Here is a 22,348-nt window from a genome sequence, read left to right on the forward strand (position 1 = left end):
ACAATGCGGTCACGGTCATATGACTTTGCTGCAAGCAGTCAGCTGACAGAATCGTTTTGGATCGATTCTAAAGAATGTCTTAATTGTGAGTTAAATGGTAAAGACATGAATATAGTGAGTGTGAATTAAAGTAATTTTTCCCTCATCTTACGTCCTCTTAAATCACACTTCTCGGACAGCGGTGTTGTGTCGTGCTGCGAGAAGCAGGAAGATGGAGCAAAGTTATATGACAGTGACCGCATTGTTTACAGCAATGTAATGTTCATATGTGACACAATCATTAAGTGAGAGCGCAGCGAAATGAAGTAAGACCCATAAAAATAGAAATAGGTGTATTGCATCAGACTGCATCACTCGATGTAGGAATCAAGTCCATTCATTGTCAAACGAGGGAGTTTGAGTGTTTGATTGTCTCAACACACTATGAACCAGAGGTGTGGACTCGAGTCACATGACTTGGACTCGAGTCAGACTCGAGTCATGAATTTGATGACTTTAGACTCGACTTGACAAAATGTAAAGAGACTTGCAACTCGACTTAGACTTTAACATCAATGACTTGTGACTTCACTTGGACTTGAGCCTTTTGACTTGACATGACTTGACATGACTTGCTACTTTCCCCAAAATCCAACGCTTAAAAAGTTATTTGGGAGCGCTCCGTATTTTTCATTTTCTTCGTCTGTGTCTCTCAGCGTGTTGTTCCTGTCAGCTGGTGTGTTGTCAGTACAACAGCCAATCAAATTAGATCTACGTTGTTTTCATCACGCAGCATTCATCCAATCAAATTGCAGTACAACCACCGAACAAGTTGTCAAACAACGCAACAATTATGCCAAAGTTGGTTTCGTTCGGGTATAAAAACTACGACTTGGTCAACAAAAAACGAATTGCCGTATGGAAATCACGCAGTTCGAATATTACAGACGGAGACGCAACAACGTTCAACATTTGAAGTTGCACAAAGAAGGGTAAGTTTTGAATGTAAGATAACGTTTATTGGCTAAGTAACGTGACTTTTATTTGCTGTGTAGTTAAATCAGTGAGGCTGCAAACTCACTGCTAACGTTATAACCATAGACATCTTATAAGTAGACGCAGCATGGAGCGCTACTGCCTACTGGCGCAGACGAGGCGCGGGGCCGCCATCTTGGAGTGGTGATCCGCTCCACTCAGTGCAATTCATTTGGCAGGAACAATGAACTGTCAGCGCATTTAATTCATTTTACCTCACTGAATACCACTGATTTTCACCCCCCTTTTTTGTCATACGTGTAGCTATGATAACAGACACATGTTTTGGCGTGTTTTAGTATTCATAGTTTGCTTAACAGTAATATAATATTCTTATATGCTATAAGTGACCAGACGTACGAGATCAAAACTGGGATTATAATCCTAGAGAAGGGGAAAAAACGGTAAACTATTTTTAAGTTGAAGAAACAATATGATTAGGTTATATATACATGCGTATATCCTACATAAACAATGTATGAATACATTAGATATCTATATATCTTAGGGACCTATAGACTGTATCTCTGTTGCTGCAGCAGCAGAGAGTTTATTCTGTCTTGACACTTTGTATTGATATTTTCTATTACATTCTTCCCTTAAATGATAATATTTGCAGTGATTGTTTTATATGTATTATTTTATGTAAGTCGCTTTGGATAAAAGCGTCTGCCAAATACTTAAACATAAACACATATAAACACCTGAAAGTCTTCATATCAGCTAAAACCACCAATCTGTTTCACTGGATTCAGAATAAAACCAAATTCTGTTTTACCCAACAATGTTTGTATTTGAATATTGTTACTTGAAGACTTATTCCTGGTTACAATTATACTGTTAAGAAAGTATTGTCTTATACTTTGCCTAAAATGAGAATGCATCATAATCAGTGGCGGCTGGTGAATTTTGTTTTAGGTGGGGCAGAAAGTTTGTAAACCAAACCCCTGTAGGGGCATCATCCTCCCCCAGAAGATTTATTTGTGATTTTCACATACAAATATTGAAGATCTTTGATCCTTCTCAACTCTGTGGTAATATTATTTTCATAAAATACAACCAATAGTACGTTAATGTTAAATCTTACTTGTGAAAAGTAATCCCCCGATTCCTATTTTCAACAGTCCGCTCATTTGAGCAGGAAAACGCTGAACACCAGCCCGGCATCTTTGTTTTCTACCTGTCAACTGTCAGTTTAGGCTGCTCGCCGGCTCCTCATCACCACTTCAAGATGGCGGCCAAATTGCTCACGTCACAGCAACCTGCGTCTACTTATAAGATGTCTATGGTTACAACGTCATTGCAAACACGGCAATCTGTTGCGTCCACTGCAGTTTGCTACCTTATTCATACTTTTTGTCAAGTGATTTTTTTTTAAGCAGGGTTGCATGAGGTACCTACACATAACGTTACGTTAGACAATGTATCACACACAGTAACGTAACGTTAGTCAATGTATCACACACAGTAACGTAACGTTAGTCAATGTATCACACACAGTAACATTACGTTAGTCAATGTATCACACACAGTAACATTACGTTAGTCAATGTATCACACACAGTAACATTACGTTAGTCAATGTATCACACACAGTAACGTAAAGTTAGACGGTGGTCAGCAGCACCGCGTATTTTAGCCACATACAAAAAGACAAACATAGTCAAATAAAGGTCAGTTAAAATGTATACTATATTAAGAATATGTGTACATATTGCATAGGGTCCTGACATCTAAAAAGTACAACTCTGTTCATTGTTATGTTCATATATTTGTTATGTTTTTCATGTGTAAATACAGCATTTTAAAAGCATACACAATCTGTGTAAATATATTAGTCTGTGGTTAAACGACTTGAAAGGACTCGAAACTCAAAATGCAGGACTTGGGACTTGACTTGAGACTTTCCAGTCTTGACTTTGGACTTGACTCGGACTTGCTCTGTCTTGACTCGGGACTTGACTCGGACTTGAGGGCAAAGACTTGAGACTTACTTGTGACTTGCAAAGCAATGACTTGGTCCCACCTCTGCTATGAACACTCACACGTTTGGAGCTACCATTTCTTTTTAAATGCAACTTTTCTGACATTATTTGTCATTAAGCATCCGTCATGTTTCCTTTTTCCACATTAAGAAAAGTGTAGGAGTGTCTGCACTGAGAGGCAGATATGCATCGGATTGGTAGAATATTGACATCCTATAAATATTTATCTTCACACTTGGCGAGTGATTTAGCGCTCACATTTAGATTTAGATTTAAGATTTAGTTTTAGTTTTACGCTTGCTTAAGCTGGACAAACAAATGAGCTCCGTCGTTAATTCTAGCTTCTTTTAGCGACGACTTCTTGCAAAATAAAACAGTAACCTCCACAGGCTGACTTTGAAAGAGGTACCCATGCGTTTGTGACGTCACGCCTGGATTACTGTAATTCTTTGCCTGCAGGACTGGACCCGGGTTCTCTCCAGCAACTGCAGCGCGTGCAGAATGCTGCTGCTAGGCTTTTGACCAGAACTAAAAGATGCGAGCACATAACCCTGTACTAGCCTCTCCTCTTTGACTCCAGTTACATTTAGAGTCCAATTTAAAATTGTACTTATTGTATTTAAGCAGCCCCGCCCTATCTAATTGAGTTGCTGCAGCCTTACTCCCCCTGCAGGACCCTGAGGTCTTCAGACCAGCTCCTCCTGGCTGTGCCGAGAACCAAGCTCAAAACCAGAGGGGATCGAGCCTTTTCAGTGGCAGGCCCTAGACTGTGGAACATCCATCCGCGATTAGATCTTCCCAGTCCCTTAGCCAATTTCTCGGCTAAAAACAATGTTTTACTTCCTACCATTCAAATCCATTTAGGCAAGATATCTTTGTTGTTTATTTCTTCTTTTATACTTTTTTTTTTTTTTTGTATTTTAGTATTTTTATCTGATATCTTTGCACTTCTTTTAAGGTATAATTACTATTGTACTATTTAATTCATACTACCACGTTAAAAAGTACATGTGACACTGCTTGCACAATTTTTTTTTAACCTTCGTCTTGTGTTAGGGTCGGTATCGACCCGTTTTAGTTTTTAAATGCATAAAGGAACCACATAAATTTATTTTTTTGCATCAAGGCTTTTTTACTTTGTCATGAACCTCTATTTCAACAAAATAAAACAGTTTTTGTTTTTTTCACTAAATTACAAAATGTTCTGGTTGAAATTATGACCTTGGTGTTGTTAGGGTCGGTTTCGACCCAGTTATAAAAATAAGATTATAAAGCAATAATTAGAGCCAAAACTGAACACACTGACAGCCAGCTCCTCTCCCAATCATGTGAGCTTTAGGGGATTCTCATTTTACCTTGTTATCCAGTCCAAAAAACAAACAAAGACGGGCATGTGAGGTCAATTCAGTATAGAGTTGGTGACTTGCAGAGTGCACATCTCCAATTTGCAGCATGCAAAAATGAAAAAAAGATTTACAGTGAGAGAAATTCTGGATAATATTTTTGGTGAAAATGAGGGAGAGGACACAGAGCAGCATAGTGATACGGATAAACAGGTTTCTGAAGAGGAGTATCATCCAGAAGACACAGACACATCTGATGAGTCTGATGAGGAGGTCATACCAAAGACTATACAAATGGGAGCTATTACCTCCCTGCTTGGCACTCAGCATCAAGGCTTGGAATTAAAGTACCAATGATTGTCACACACACACTAGGTGTGGCGAAATTATTCTCTGCATTTGACCCATCACCCTTGATCACCCCCTGGGAGGTGAGGGGAGCAGTGGGCAGCAGCGGTGGCCGCGCCTGGGAATCATTTTTGGTGATTCAACCCCCAATTCCAACCCTTGATGCTGAGTGCCAAGCAGGGAGGTAATGGCTCCCATTTTTATAGTCTTTGGTATGACTCGGCCGGGGTTTGAACTCACAACCTACCCATCTCAGGGCGGACACTCTAACCACTAGGCCACTGAGTAGGTCTGGGGGTTAAATTGGGGGTTAAATCACCAAAAATGATTCCCGGGCGTGGCACCGCTGCTGCCCACTGCTCCCCTCATCTCCCAGGGGGTGAACAAGGGGATGGGTCAAATGCAGAGGACAAATTTCACCACACCTAGTGTGTGTGTGACAATCATTGCTACTTTAACTTTAACTCAACTTAACTTGATTTGCTGTTGTTTGTTTGACCTTGCAAATCTATATTTTGTGTTATGACTTGTTCTGCTTTTCATTTTGTGTTTGTCTTAAAGTTCTGTTGCTGAAAAAAATACTTTTTAGCCTTTTTCTTGAAGTAAATATATATGGGTCGAAATTGACCCGTAACACCATAGATGTTACTTTAGTTAAAATTATTCAAATGAAAAAATAAATAAAACACATTTATTTGGAGATGTGTTCTAATACTCCTCAGTAATAGTCAGGTAACACCACAACCTTTTATTTATTTATACGATTCTCTTGAGAATATTAAAATATAAAATATTAAAACCAATATTTTCATGGATAAGGAAGCCTAACAAGGTAACCAAGAGATGAGAAACAAATTGGATGATAGATAATTGTTTTTAGTGTATTTTACAGCTGATTTAAAACATGGGTCAAAACCGACCCGTTAACATAAGAGATGGTAATAGAAAGCTAACACAAGAGGAAGGTTAAATCAATTCTTATGTCTGTATAGCACTTTGGCCAACTGGGGTTGTTTTTAAATGTGCTATATGAATAAATAAACTGAAACTAAACTGAATTTTTGTCCCTAGAGAGAAATTGTCGCGGAACATTACTTACTTTAAGATATGCAGCAAGGATCTCTATCTGCTGCGAGGATTCTCAGATTTACTTGTCCATATTTTGGCTGCAGTATTTTTTTCTATTGCATTACTGATGTACATTTTTAGTTAGATGATTCATGGTCTTCTGTTTTTTATAATTATAGTTAGGTCTGTAACGATTAATCGATTAATTTGATTAGAAAAAACACTTTGATTCATATTATGTTGCTTTGATTGATAACTAATAAAAAATAACTAATAAATAATTGACCACATGGTGTCCCCAGAACTTTATATATGCACTTGTATATGCAATGGAGCGCACATGAGAGTGGTGGTGTGTGGGTGCAATGATATGTGTGGTGGCAATCAGCAAGGAGTTTTTATTTGTATTTATGCACACATATTAAAAATGAAATGTCAGTATAGATTTAAGAATGAATAATATGGCAAGCATAAAAATAATTTATTTCAACTATTTTCCCTAAAATGCGCATTGAGGCTATAAAGTGTGTGTTTTATCCAATTACTCGATTAATCGAACAAACTAAACCATGAACTGCTTGGATACTAAAATAATCGAGAGTTGCAGCCCTAATTACAGTGGTACCTCAGTCTCCGTTAACAAATGCCACAGTCACATGTTCTTTCTAGAATTCAATAATATTTCTCACCTGGCACCTGGGTGATTATTTGGCCGTCACTCTCATTTAAAAAGCGTGTTGGATTCTGTGTCACTTGATTTTGCAGAATGATAGGTTGGCAAACGGACTAGTTTGTTAAACGCAATTTTAGGCTGCACAATAACCGACATTGTAAACGGAAACAGGGCAAAGTTTTGGCAAACATTTTTGTCGAATCACACAAAAAGTGGCCTGTACAAAAACTGGAGGTACCACTATTTAATTCATTATTGTTTGGTCTTTTTCATGGCTTACATTTGTGAAAACTCCAAATTTTCAAAGATTTAAAATTCAAAGTTTTCATAAACTGTATATTAGTTTCACCTTGTAAATGTGATTCATAATTAATAAACAAACCTTGGCACAGTATTAAAATGTTTTTAGTTTGTACAGCGGTACCTCAACTCAAGAGTGTACCAACTTAAGAGTGTTTTGAGATAAGAGCTGTCTCTCTGTTAATTGTTATGATTTAAGTTACAGGCAAAACATTTGAGTTGCAAGCGTCCCCGCCATTACTTGGCGTAGCAAATGTCACAGTGAACTAGGATTGTCCTGATACCAATATTTTGGTACCGGTACCAAAATGTATTTCAATACTTTTTGATACTTTTCTAAATAAAGGGGACCACAAAAAATGGCATTATTGGCTTCATTTCAACAAAAAATCTTATGGTACATTAAACATATATTTCTAATTGCAATTTTGTCATTAAATGCCCTGATGTGGGATCTGAGCCGAGGATGTCGTTGTGGCTTGTGCAACCCTTTTAGACACTCGTGATTTAGGGCTATATAAATAAACTTTGATTGATTGATTGATTGATTTATCATTCTATTATTTTGTCAACATTATTAAGGACAAGTGGTAGAAAATGAATTATTAATCGACTTGTTCATTTACTGTTAATATCTGCTTACTTTCTCTTTTAACATGTTCTATCTACACTTCTGTTAAAATGTAATAATCACTTATTCTTCCGTTGTTTGATATTTTACATTAGTTTTGAATGATACCACAAATTCAGGTATCGATCCGATACCAAGTCATTACAGGATCATATATTGGTCATATTCAAAGTTTTCATATGTCCAGAGACGTATTTCCAGAGTTTATAAACATAATATAGATGAAAAAAAAAAAAAAAAAAAAAGATTTTGTGATGCTAAAAAGTATCGATGTAATCATAGTAGTATCGACTAGATACGCTTCTCTACTTGAAATCATTACAGTGGATGTCAGGTGGAGATCCACCAATGACGTTTGTTTACATTGTGACGCCGATGAGCTACGGTGTGTAGTGAAGCATGTTTAGCTATTCCTTGTCCTGCAGAGATGATACTTGTAAGAAACTTGCTTTATTTGTCGCCATGGAGACAAGGATTAGTGATTTAGAAGTAGCTAAAACACTGCAGACTGCGGATGGATGTTCGCTCATAGCTAGCTAGCCATGTCTTAAAGCACCTCTTCCTGAGGGCGTTTCAGTGTTATAACGTCACCTTTATCGTTAGTTTTTAGGCCAAAATGCGTCCGTTCTCTCTTTTCTGTCTACACACTGTGTCTGCTTGTAAGTACTCAGCGCAATGTCACGACGTGATGACGACGCGCCGTCATGCCCGTTAAAAAAAGGGGGGCGGGGTGGGGGACCGGTACTTTTTAGAGGCGGTATAGTACCGAATATGATGCATTAGTATCGCGGTACTATACTAATACCGGTGTACCGTACAACCCTACAGTGAACCGTGTAAGATTAGCCCAAAACAACTGGTCCTACTCGCTAGCCTTAGCTTATAGCTAGAGATGGACATACATTTGTTTTCCAACCATGGGAAGCAAAGAAGGGCAGTGTGAAGGACAGTGCTGCGAAGAAGCAGACAATATATACTGAATTAAAAAACGAAATCATCAAAAACATGACGTAGCGTGTAATCGACTTGACGAAGAAGTACGAGAAATCACCGCTCGTCTGCACCATATTGAAGCGGAATGAGTCCAGCACCAGCCATGAATGTTCAAATATCTAAATGGCTGACATTTATCCATGAAAATAAGGAAAAGCAGCTGACTATGTTTGATGGAGAAGCAACGAGAAAAAGATATCGTAGAAGTCCACTCTCCAAGGTACATGCTGCTCAACTGCCAAAATAACTGTAGACACCTTAATATGTATTACTTCCTATACTGTATATACTGTTATACTATTTGACATTGCACTGGTACTGTATGTGACTACTGTACTTTTACTTGTACTGATACTTCTACCATAACTACTGGCACTTATTGTGCAACTTATTGTCTTGTAATTAATGTACATCAGAGCTATTCAACTTTTTGTATTTTTTAAATTTATTGTATTAGATTCAGCAACTAGTGTTTGGATCCCACTGTACGCAATATCTGAAGAGCATGGAAAAAAGCATTTCACCGTGGTGTACTCTGCATGTGACGAATAAAACCTTGAACCTTACATTATTATTACAGTACTTCATAAAACTACTGTAGTTGTTAGAATTAAATATTGTTTTTCATACAAAACTTCAGATCAAAAACATTTATTTTTTCAAAAGCATGTTACATTTGTGCTGTTTTGGGGGCCAAGTACCTATTAAATTGATATTAATGTATTTATATTTGAGTTAAAGGAGCCGTTCGCAATATTTACACAGGTCCCTAGAGAGCGCCACCTTTCCAATGTATTTTACACAGTATATCTCGCCCTCTCGCGGCTTCTTCTACGTAATGACGTATGCGCATTAGCTTTAAATGTTGTTAGCTAATTATAGCAATTTGGGCAGCTGGCGTTAGTTGTCATTCCTCCATCCATTTTTCTACCGCTTGTCCCTTTCGGGTGTCACTGAATGTTTATTCTATCATAACATGACTGAAAATTGTACGTTGCTTCTCTTGGACACCAGCGCGTACGTTTGGACGTGACCGGGTGAGTGACATCAATCATATTTTTTTTTTTATTACACGAACTGTATTATTTTGAAAAATGTAGACAATTGTCAAAATTGTGTTCTGTTATACCATTAATGGTAACATAAGCTTGCTGGTTTAGTTCTTGTTGTATTTTTTTGCTTTGAAAAATGTTACAGTGAAAAAGCTGCCAACACCACTTTTTAGTTCCAGAATCAATTGATTGGTTGAGATAGGCTCCAGCCCCCTGCGACCCAGAAAGGGACAAGCGGTAAAAAATGGATGGATAGATGCAGTGTTGGCACTAGGATCCTTCAAAATGGAGTCCTAGGGACCCCATCAAGTCATAAAAATGGGGTCCCACTTTTTTGTAACCGTTTTGAAAGCAAATGATAAATGTATGCATGATGCTGTTGTATCTCACATTCTATATTGTGTTTTGGAAAAAGGTTGTCATAAACGTTACTTAATTCATTAAAAAAAATAACACAAAAGAAAACAAATGCTGTATTTGTGATCGATAAAACATTTGTCGAAACAAATTTTAAGGAACTTTACCGGAAAGTGCATTACTTTGAAGTCGACCAATAATAAATATTTAATAATTTGACCCGGCAAATATACCGTATTTTCTGGACCTTAGGGCGCACCGACGATGAATGGTCTATTTTAATCTATTTTCATATATGAGGCGCACCGGATTATAGAGCGCATTAAAGGAGTCATATTATTATAATTTTTTTCTAAATTGAAAACACATCCTTGTGGTCTACAAAACATGTAATGGTGGTTATTTGGTCACAATGTTGCACGGATGATGTTTTACAGATCAACTTCAAGTCGCTTTCTGACAGTCGATTCCGGATGCGCCGTTTTGTGGGCGGTCTTATTTACATGGCTCACCTTCGGCAGCGTCTTCTCCCCGTCATCTTTGCAAGGACGGGAGGGGAAGAAGTGTCAAAAGATGGCGCTAACTGTTTTAATGACATTCAGACTTTACTCAAATCAACAACGGAGCAGCATCTCCTCATCTGGAAACAACCACTCCGGAAATGTGTCCCGTGAAAAAAGCCGTCCGACCGGAACTTTAGTGCATCTGCCTCACACTACGAAGGTCCTGGGTTCGATCCTGCGCTCGGGATCTTTCTGTGTGGAGTTTGCATGTTCTCCGCGTGACTGCGTGGGTTCCCTCCGGGTACTCCGGCTTCCTCCCACCTCCAAAGACATGCACCTGGGGATAGGTTGATTGGTAACACTAAATTGGCCCTAGTGTGTGAATGTGAGTGTGAGTGTGAATGTTGTTTGTCTATCTGTGTTAGCCCTGCGATGAGGGTGTACCCCGCCTTCCGCCCGATTGCAGCTGAGATAGGCTCCAGCACCCCGGCCACCCCGAAACGGATAAGCGCTAGAAAATGGATGGATGGATGGATGGATGGACGGAACTGTAATAACTAAAGTTCCTTGGGTGAGTAACGTAAACTCACTACACCGGTATGTTTTAGCGCTTTCATGGCGAGTTTACTGACAGATATAAGTTATAACTTTACACTACTTTATATTAGAAATGGCACTAAAACATTTACTAGATAATAGATTTTTTAGCGCTGTGTGTATTGTTCTATATTTTCAATGGAACATTTAAAATGTTGGTGTTGTTTACTTGAGACTTATCTCTTATGTTTGACTGCCATCTACTGGTCACACTTATAATTACACCCTGTACCAAATAAAATAGTCTAGTGTCCCGGAAGAGTTGGTACTGCAGGGAATTCTGGGTATTTGTTCTGTTGTGTTTATGTTGTGTTGCGGTGCAAATATTCTCCCGAAATGTGTTTGTCATTGTTGTTTAGTATGGTTTCACAATATGGCACATATTTATGACAGTGTTGGCGTTGTTTATACGGCCACCCTTAGTGTGACATGTATGGCTGTTGAGTAAGAATGCCCTTCATTCTTATGTGCACATAGTGTTCAAAATCAATATGATCAATAACATTTGCTATTTCATGACATCTTCAATTTAAAACCAGTTTCACCCCTTCCAACTCCTTGAAAGCATTGAGGCGGGTAAACTCAACTCTATAGTTTGGTAAATGCGGTAAACAAAACGTCGCTTTCAATGCGTAGAAAGACACAATAAGTGTGTTAACGCCAACACTGAAGGATGGGTTGAGGTACTACATTATTGTGGCGAACTTGACAATACATCTTTCATTTTAATATGTTGCATTGAAGTTTGTTAAGTTAGCTGAGGTCCACAATATATAATTCACAACTTTCAAATAAGAATGAGATTGTAAAAATCTGAGATGCCTCAGTAATGTTTTTCTCTTGACTGCCTGCAGCAGTTTTTATAATTCATTCATGATACTATTTCATATGCACTTGATAGGCGGGGAAAAAAAAGTATTGACCTGGATTAATTTCACTGATTGCACTTGTCCTTGCTAACCCTGAACAAATCTCATGCACAGAGAGAAAGAGCTAGATTGGTCTGCGTGCATGCTTGCAAAAAAAGAGCGAGTGAGAGCAGTGTGTGGAAATAACAAAGTGCTGCTGTCTATAACCAGGGTCTATCCGGTTTCTGTCTTTTCGCCAGACACGGTGCGGGACACGTTCCTGATCGACCCAGCTGTCATCCTAATTGTAGTGGGGGTGGTCATGTTCTTCATCACTTTCTGTGGCTGTGTTGGAGCCCTCCGAGAAAACATTCGGCTCCTCAAAACAGTAACATTCATACCAGACACATCACAAATATTGACGCTATAGCTGCTGTTTCATACAGATAGCTTCAATTTAATCCTAGATGAGGTCTTTCATCTCCTCTGTATTGACAAATCCGTCAGTTTTGTTTTGTCACATTCGTCTTTTCTGCTTTCAGTTCTCCTTCAGTCTGACTTTGGTTTTCCTCACCCAGCTAGCCATAGCGATTCTGGGGTTTTTCTACGCAGACCAGGTACGTGTCTCTTATTGTGATTTGTCCACAACATGAAGTCAATAATGCAAAGCATTTGAACTTATGGTTTAGTTCGGCAAAAGCAACTATGGTCCTTTTTTTTTTGGTCCATTTCAGCTGTAAATAACAATATTTAAATAATAAATGTCAGGGTTTATCTGTAAATAACAATATATAAATAATAAATGTCACTGTTTATCTGTAAATAACAATCTATAATTAATAAATGTCAGTGTTTATCTCACGCCCACAACACAGACATATAGGGTATAGCATTAGCTTGTTAGTATTGGCATTCTGTCCACTGACTAAAAATACAAAATATTTTAAAGTAAATTGTTAATATTTGATGCCATTTATCTTCATTCCATTCTGACTCCTTTAATTCACATTTCTCCAACAAAGCAACAGAGGTCCTTGCTTCACGTCTGGCTTCATACGTCATATTCCACTGTAAATACGTTTAAAAGAGTCTGTTCGCTTCTCGTAGTTTCACGTACCGAAATTAAGTTTGTCAAAATTGTATTAATATACTGCCCCCAACTGTGTTCAACCAATCAGCGTTCGATAGCACAGCCGATTAGATTCCAGGAACCGTACTAAAAAAAGTCTACCAGGCTAGTCTTTGGTGGAAACACAGGAGGAACTTAATTTACTATAAATGTTCCTGCAGTGGAAAAGGGCCTCATGTGTTTACACTGGTCCAAGTTCCTCTATACAACTGGAGCACTCTTGTGTTTTTAGGAATTTGCTGCAAAAATGTTTTGAACTGACCTCGAATTTGGCTGCCATTTAAAGTTATTTGGCCACCTGCCTTGACTCACATATGAACTTGAAGTGCCATCCCATTCCTAACCCATAGGGTTCAATATGATGTCAGTCCACCTTTTGCAGCTATTACAGCTTCAACTCTTCTGGGAAGGCTCTCCACAAGGTTGCGGAGTGTGTTTATAGGAATGTTCGACCATTCTTCCAAAAGCGCATTGGTGAGGTCACACACTGATGTTGGTCGAGAAGGCCTGGCTCTTAGTCTCCGTTGTAATTCATCCCAAAGGTGTTCTATTGGGTTCTGGTCAGGACTCTGTGCAGGCCAGTCATGTTCATCCACACCAGACTCTGTCATCCATTTATTTATGGACCTTGCTTTGTGCACTGGTGGATGAGGAATGGGCCCGCTGCAAAAGGTTCCCACAAGTTTGGGAGCATGGAATTGTCTAAAATGTTTTGGTATCCTGGAGCATTCAAAGTTCCTTTCACTGGTACTAAGGAGCCAAGCCCAACTCCTGAAAAAGAACCCCACACCATAATTCCTTCTCCACCAAATTTCACACTAGGCACAAAGCAGTCCGAAATGTACCGTTCTCCTGGCAACCTCCAAACCCAGATTCGTCCATCAGATTGCCAGATGGAAAAGCGTGACTCATCACTCCAGAAAACGCGTCTCCACTGCTCTAGAGTCCAGTGGTGACGTGCTTTACACCACTGCATCTGACGCTTTGCATTGGACTTGGTGATGTATGGCTAAGATGCAGCTGCTCGGCCATGGAAACCCATTCCATGAAGCTCTCTGTGTACTGTACGTGGGCTAATTGGAAGGTCACATGATGTTTGGAGCTCTGTAGCAACTGACTGTGCAGAAAGTCGTCGACCTCTTTGCACTATGCGCTTCAGCATCCGCTGACTCCTCTCTGTCAGTTTACGTGGCCTACCACTTCGTGACTGAGTTGTTGTTCCCAAACTCTTCCATTATTTTATAATAAAGCCGACAGTTGACTTTGTAATATTTAGGAGCGAGGACATTTCACGACTGGATTTGTTGCACAGGTGGCATCCTACGACAGTTCCACGCTGGAAATCACTGAGCTCCTGAGAGCGGCCCATTCTTTCACAAATGTTTGTAGAAACAGTCTCCATGCCTAAGTGCTTGATTTTATACACCTGTGGCTGGGCCAAATGATGGGTGGCCAAATACAAACCCTGTTTTCGTATGAGTTGGGAAATTGTGTTAGATGTAAACATAAACGGAATACAATGATTTGCAAATCATTTTCAACCCATATTCAGTTGAATATGCGACAAAGACAACATATTTGATGTTCAAACTGATAAACATAATTTTTTTTGCAAATAATCATTAACTTTAGAATTTGATGCCAGCAACACGTGACAAAGAAGTTGGGAAAGGTGGCAATAAATACTGATAAAGTTGAGGAATGCTCATCAAACACTTATTTGGAACATCCCACAGGTGAACAGGCAAACTGGGAACAGGTGGGTGCCATGATTAGGTATAAAAGTAGATTCCATGAAATACTCAGTCATTCACAAACAAGGATGGGGCGAGGGTCACCACTTTGTCAACAAATACGTGAGCAAATTGTTGAACAGTTTAAGAAAAACCTTTCTCAACCAGCTATTGCAAGGAATTTAGGGATTTCACCATCTACGGTCCGTAATATCATCAAAGGGTTCAGAGAATCTGGAGAAATCACTGCACGTAAGCAGCTAAGCCCGTGACCTTCGATCCCTCAGGCTGTACTGCATCAACAAGCGACATCAGTGTGAAAAGGATAACACCACATGGGCTCAGGAACACTTCAGAAACCCACTCTCAGTAACTACAGTTGGTCGCTACATCTGTAAGTGCAAGTTGAAACTCTCCTATGCAAGGCGAAAACCGTTTATCAACAACACCCAGAAACGCCGTCGGCTTCGCTGGGCCTGAGCTCATCTAAGATGGACTGGTACAAAGTGGAAAAGTGTTCTGTGGTCTGACGAGTCCACGTTTCAAATTGTTTTTGAAACTGTGGACGTCGTGTCCTCCGGACCAAAGCGGAAAAGAACCATCCGCATTGTTATAGGCGCAAAGTTGAAAAGCCAGCATCTGTGATGGTATGGGGGTATATTAGTGCCCAAGACATGGGTAACTTGCACATCTGTGAAGGCGCCATTAATGCTGAAAGGTACATACAGGTTTTGGAGCAACATATGTTGCCATCCAAGCAACGTTACCATGGACGCCCCTGCTTATTTCAGCAAGACTATGCCAAGCCACGTGTTACATCAACGTGGCTTCATAGTAAAAGAGTGCGGGTACTAGACTGGCCTGCCTGTAATCCAGACGTGTCTCCCATTGAAAATGTGTGGCGCATTATGAAGCCTAAACTACCACAACGGAGACCCCCGGACTGTTGAACAACTTAAGCTGCTGTTAAAAGGAAAGGCCATGTAACACAGTGGTGAACATGCCCTTTCCCAATTACTTTGGCACGTGTTGCAGCCATGAAATTCTAAGTTAATTATTATTTGCAAAAAATAAATAAAGTTTATGAGTTTGAACATCAAATATCTTGTCTTTGTAGTGCATTCAATTGAATATGGGTTGAAAAGGATTTGCAAATCATTGTATGCTGTTTATATTTACATCTAACACAATTTCCCAACTCCTATGGAAATGGGGTTTATACTTTTGGCAATATAGTGTATCTTTATAGTCCTTTCCGTGCGTTACTCACTTTCTTTTAGGACAATTCCAAGTCAGAGGCCCCCAAAATACATTTGCTCAATATATATATATATATATATATATATATATATATATATTTTTTTTTTTTTTTTTTTTATGGAGCCATGTTGGGACTGATGTTGTGTAATGATAAATGGGTGCTTGAGGTAGTTGGGGTTTTACATACAAAGTGTATCATTTAGAGAAGGATTAATGTAATATTGCACGCTGCAGAGGGTAATCAGACTGGCACGCTGTTTCTCAATAAGACAGACAGAATGAAATTTGCCTCATCTGATTTGCATCCAAGGTTATTGTGCAGTGTCGTGCAGAAATATTGCGCTCGTTTCCTTGTGGCTTTTCTCTCCTGCTTGTATTTTCATAGATTCCTGCGCTGACCTTCTGTAACATCCAATACACAGTCTGCAAGTTACGAGCAGTCCTAATGAACTGCGGTAAAACAGGGCATGGAAGAAGGGTAAGGGGATATTTTGTAGGCAGACGTATTGTTGGGGAACGCTTCATTTAAATTGAAAAAAAATCGGTCTTAGTGTGCACGGATGACCTTTTCTGGAGACTTTGTGGTTAGATTCCTTGGCAGTGAAGGCAAGACAGTGAAAAATGTTGCTAATATTTTTGTAATTGCTGTCTGAAATCAGGTTGTCTGATATGTCCTTGGTTTCACCTGAAATATGTTCTTTGTACCAACAAAAGACACTTAATGGCAGCTTGATGGCGGCCAGTGAGAAGAGTTAAGCCCTGAACAGAACTATAATGCATTTTATTTGACACAAGTAACATTTTCCAACAACATTGCAGAAAACAAATTAACCACTCAGTATTATCAACCAAAAACACCAAACAAGAGTGACTCTCCGACACTGTAAAATAGAAACTCAAACTCATTAAATAATTTTTAATGCTGTCTTTTATAGGCATGCCATTAAATTACCATGAGAGAGAATTGTAGAAAACAAATTGACAGCGTTATTTTTCAGCTGTTGTCCTGATTCTAAATTAGTTGATAGTAGGTGTGTAAAAACAATGGTCAACTCACGATACAATACAGTCTAAGTCTAAGAATAAATATAGGACTCAATATATTAAATACTCACAATACGATGTAGAAGTAACCCAATTAAGATTTGTTTCACACATTTTTGTTGATCAGAAGTAAACGTTAGCAGTGTGTGTGTGTGTGTTTTGCTTCACTTTTCTTTTTATTTCTACTTTTCTTAAACATAATGTTGTTCAATCATTGTTTTTAGTGCAGAACAACTAAATAATACAATAAAATAAAACATTTTCTTACATAGAAATATTTCCTGCTTAATTTAAAACAGCTCGAAACAGTTCAATCCCCGCTTACGCTATCCAAGTGACTGCCGTTGTGTCCTTGGGCAAGACACTTTACCCACCTTCTCCCAGCACCACCCACACCGGTTTAAAATGTAACTGAAAAATATGTAGATATTGGGTTTCACTATGTAAAGCGCTTTGAGTCACTAGAGAAAAGATGCTAAATATAATTCACTTTACAATTAGTGTTTAGCTATGTTGACAAAAATAAAGGAGAAGTGAGCCGTTTGTGTTTTATTAACATGATAGTTCTTTTTTACGCAGCATGTGTTCACTTGTGGTCATTGTCTTGATGCTATCTTGTGGTAATATGGCATGAAATATAAGTATGCAGTCAGAATTATTGGGGTTATCATATGCTGACTATTTCACTGAAAAAAATGTTAGCAGGTCTCCACGGGTTTTAAAACAAGTTTTCGGGATCTTTAGATCTTGTTCCACATGCAGGTGGACTCACTGGAACAAAAGTGAGAAGGCCAACCCCACCAACGCAGCAAAACACCTGATATGACGTTAGCGCAGGCTACCAAAACCAGGAAATGGTTGGCAAAACCCAACAAAAAGCTAACTGAAAATCATCCAAAAATAACAGTTAAATGTAAGTCCAGGAACAGAAATATATAGAGCACATTTGTTTTTAGGCTCCACAACTTAAATTTTGAAAACATTTTATTTCGTACATGTTGATCAGCCTCAGGTGTATACTATGAAATAGTGTTGTCCCGATACATATATTTTGGTACCGGTACCAAAATTATTTCGATACTTTTCTAAATAAAGGGGACCACAAAAAATTGCATTATTGGCTTTATTTTAACAAAAAATATTATGGTACATTACACATATGTTTCTTATTGCAAGTTTGTCCTTAAATAAAATAGTGAACATACAAGACAACTTGTCTTTTAGTAGTAAGTAAGCGAACACAGGGTCCTAATTAGTCTGCTGATGTATGCAGGAACATATTGTGTCATTTTCCATTCTATTATTTTGTCAAAATTATTAAGGGCAAGTGGTAGAAAATTAATTATTAATCTACTTGTTCATTTACTGTTAATATCTGCTTACTTTCTCTTAACATGTTCTATCTACACTTCTGTTAAAATGTAATAATCATTTATTCTTCTGTTGTTTGGATACTTTACATTAGTTTTGGATGATACCACAAATTTGGGTATCAATCCGATACCAAGTCGTTACAGGATCATACATTGGTCATATTCAAAGTCCTCATGTGTCCAGGGACATATCTTCTGAGTTTATAAACATAATATGAATTTTTTTAAAACGAAAGATGTTGTAATGCCAAAAAATACTAGACTAGATACGTGCCTGTACTTGATATCATTACAGTGGATGTTAGGTGTAGATCCACCAATGGCGTTTGTTTACATTTTGACGCCGGTGAGCTACGGTGTGTAATGAAGCATGTTTAGCTATTCCTTGTCCTGCAGGGATGATACTTGTAAGAAACTTACTTTATTTGTCGCCATGGAGGCGAGGATTAGTGATTTAGAAGTAGCTAAAACACTGCAGATTGGCTAGCCGCTAGCTAGCTAGCCATGTCTTAAAGCACCTCTTACTGAGGGCGTTTCAGTGTTATAACTTCACCTTTATCGTTGGTTTTTAAGCCAAAATGCGTCCGTTCTCCCTTTTCTGTCTACACACTGTGTCTGCTTGTAAGTACTCTGTGATTGTACGCTACCGAACATGCTCGTCTGCTCGTAAACCAGCAATAACACAACATGACGATGACAGGTTGCGGGCCGGTACTTTTCCAGAGGCGATATAGTACCAAATATGATTAATTAGTATCGCGGTACTACACTAATACCGGTATACTGTACAGCCCTACTATGAAACATGACATATTTACACAGGTGCTCGCGTTCATTCTCAAAATTAATTATATTCTATCAGAGGATCTCTGTGACATATTTTCATTATTTATATTCTTTACGTTACATCTCAGGTGGTAAAAATGTTTCCACCTGGTCAGAACTACTAAAGTAAATGCAACCCGAGTAGAACGTTGCTCTCGGAACACAAGCCTTCATTGACCATGTCATATTTGCCTAATCAAAAAGTCTGTGCAAACCTCAGGGGTCTTTTCTTGGCACGATGACCACACTCTAATAGGATACACACTGGTTCCACTGGGTACGTGTTTATCAGCAGGGGTGAGAGAGTCAGTGTAGTAAGCCGCCTTCGCTAATGAGTCACCCTTAGCTACTGCATAGCGCCTGGTGCTTGTTATAAGTGTAGAGGTTAGCTGTCGGTAAAAGGGTACAGTTTGGCTTGTCAATTTTTTTTGATAGTTCCCACGACTTTTTAGACCGAAGGACTTGTGGGAAGCGCATCGTGAGCAGAAACATTATTCGAAGAAAAACTTTTTGCGAATCAAAACAAGCCTGTTTGCACTCCAGGGGTTCTTTCTCAGCTCAATATCCACCCTAAGACACATTGGTTTCTCTCATTCTTAGTGTGTGATTGAAAGTGAATCACAGTGGTAAGAATCTGATAGTCCTGAGGTAGGCTAGGTCTTTCTTGTAAAAGATAAACATTAGGTCTCCGTAATACGGACTGAAATCCCAAGGCACCTGTTAGTAATTGGCATAAAGATTTTTATTACATCTTGCATTGTGAACAAATAACTTTGCAGCTCTACAAAGTATTGCAAAGAAAGAATAATTAAGGTTGCCAGGCAGCAGCAAGATCAGATTATAGGGCTGAACAATCAGATAACAGTGCGCTACAATTGACAATATACAACTTGAGAACGGCATTTCTTAAAGACATGAAGAGGTTCAGGAAGGAGGTGAAGATTCTCAGAGAGGAAACCACAGCGGTGAGAAAAGAGATGATAGTCCTGCAGGAGGACTCCACAGCAGTAAGACATGAGGTGAAAGTCCTACAACAAGGGACAACAACAGCAGCGAGGCAGGAATTGAAAGTCCCGCAAGAGGAGAATGCAGCATTGCGGCAACAGTTGCTACAAAATAACACCAACTTAGAGAATATCAAGGAGGAGACGGATCAGTATAAACGACAAAATAACATCATCATTGCAGGGGCTGCGCATCCATCCTCGATCCCATGTTAGAGAAGTCGACAGGAGAACCAGATGAAAGGGATTCTGCTTCAACAGAGAAACAAGTGGTCAACTTTATGCAATCAAAAGAAATTGATGTTGTCATTAAAGCAGCACTAAGTAACTGTTCAACATTCATAAAATATTTTCATAACTTTAGGGATGATACGTCGACTTACAACTAGTTGAATGACACCTCTGTCATGTTTATAAATGGTTGATTTATATAGGCTAATAAGGTAAAGTTTTGTACCTGACAAGTTTCGGCTATCTTGCTTCACCTCTGATGAAGGCTGCAGAAGCAAGATAGCCGAAACTTGTCAGGTACAAAACTTTACCTTACTAGCCTATATAAATCAACCATTTATAAATACACATTAGTAGGCTAAATTAACCTCTTCAACACCTCTGTCATGGCCTGAATGGGTCTATATTACTTTCCTTGGCACTAAGCATCTTTGAGTAAGGGGGCCGGATCCCTGCCTGCTTTACGGCATACGTCACTTCCCCTTTTCCCATTCATTACAAAGACGAAAGTCTATTTTATTATATTATTTTTGTAATTCTTATTTAGAATTACTGCTATCATGGCCGAAGCTGCAAAACAACAACAACAACAACAACCAAAAAAGTTTTGTCTGAGGAGACAAAGGAAAAAGAGAGGCTACCCGGATAAAAGGACAGGTAAGGATCAACATAGGCCGGCTTTCACTTGCTGGCGTGAGTTGTAAGACGAGGAGGGATTTTAGACCGATGCTGCTTTGGAATGTTTTCTTTCTTTTAATCCAGGATGGTGAATCCGCAAGATTTGTAGCACGATTTGGCGAGGGACAACTGTATTACATTTGTTATTTTCCATTTTTAATTGATCGATATGATTTGACTCTTAACTGAATTGAATTATTTGCAAGCTTTGGATTGAGACTTTTTATGGTGTAAAACAAATACATACGAGACCCTTTTTTTGGCATGTAAAATAACAAAAGAAAATAAATTAATGTAATTTGGCTTTTACATTATTAATACATTACCTAAAATAACTACTGTAGTTCAGTTGTATTGTTTTTATGCAATATTTCGTATCGAAAAGTTTGTTTTTATTTTCAAAAGCCATTGTGGGTCCAAGCACCAATTGATTCCAGTTCATTTTAATTAGAGACGTTAAATTGAGAAACAAGTATTTCTGGTTAAGAGTGTCATCACAGAACCGATTAAGCTTGTAAGTAGAGGATGAGGTACTACTGTAGGCCCTTGGGACAAAATGTGTCCCATTTCGGTTGGATACGAGACACAGTTGGCAACACTAAGTAGATCATATACTGTACATGGACTGTGATGTGGCATTCGTCTTTAAGCTTCAAACAAGCTGATTGCATGAAACCCCAAAGGGAGGCAGAACACTATCTGCTTTTTCGTTTGCAGCTTCTGTAGTTAGATATGAGTTATTAGCCGGAATATGAAAACATACCTGCTGGCATCCTTATTCATTCTCTCATTAACAATATCTTATATTTGATCACCAAACCTTCAATTACAAACTGTGCCTATAACAGCCCCCTGCCCAGCCCAGCCCTTGGACTGCCTGCTGCTAAACAGTGCAGTTTAACAAGCCTCCCAGCATCCTCTTCCTCGCTAAATGATTCAAATGCTCTGGCACTTCAAAGCACATCCAAATGCTCCGTTTCAACACATCCCTTGAAGGAGACTTTGCCACTAATGACATTGGGAGATGATGTCGGGTCCCCAAGCACACAGCAGCACGTGGCAAGAAGTAAACTGACGGGGGAAGATCTGTGGAACATTCCGAACAATTTAGGGAACTTGCAATTGAGGATAAAAGTGTAAATAGATCTTTGATAACATAACTTGTCATTTACAGTAGAGTCCACCCCCCACAAATAAGGGACATTGAACAATGGTCCTTAAAAATGCCTATTGATGGCACACCGCGCCCTATAATATTATTTACATTAAAAAAAAAAACATTTTGAATTATGAAATACATAGCTACTCACCACTTAGAATGATAATGATAGATGATCATGAAAACAGATGGAATTGGAG

General features: G+C 38.8%; 2 protein-coding genes across 4 annotated transcripts in view; one reads left to right on the forward strand and one right to left on the reverse strand.

Moving 5' to 3' along the window:
• Positions 1-22,348, forward strand: part of tspan33b (tetraspanin 33b) — a 60,708-nt gene that overhangs the window by 17,334 nt on the left and 21,026 nt on the right. The window contains exons 3-4 of one of the 2 annotated variants that reach the window (XM_061970152.1): positions 11,973-12,100; positions 12,255-12,329. In XM_061970152.1, coding sequence (XP_061826136.1) covers positions 11,973-12,100; positions 12,255-12,329 — 203 coding nt within the window. The remainder of the gene's footprint in view (positions 1-11,972; positions 12,101-12,254; positions 12,330-22,348) is intronic. The other variant, XM_072913919.1, reaches the window with a different exon arrangement.
• The window catches only part of ttc38 (tetratricopeptide repeat domain 38), a 69,681-nt gene continuing 67,129 nt past the window's right edge, over positions 19,797-22,348 (reverse strand). For both annotated transcript variants that reach the window (XM_061970150.1, XM_061970149.1), the window contains exon 15: positions 19,797-20,329. The gene's annotated coding sequence lies outside the window, so the exon portion shown is untranslated. The remainder of the gene's footprint in view (positions 20,330-22,348) is intronic.

The sequence above is a fragment of the Nerophis lumbriciformis genome, linkage group LG10 (genome assembly GCF_033978685.3).
Source record: "Nerophis lumbriciformis linkage group LG10, RoL_Nlum_v2.1, whole genome shotgun sequence".
Lineage (NCBI taxonomy): Eukaryota > Metazoa > Chordata > Actinopteri > Syngnathiformes > Syngnathidae > Nerophis > Nerophis lumbriciformis.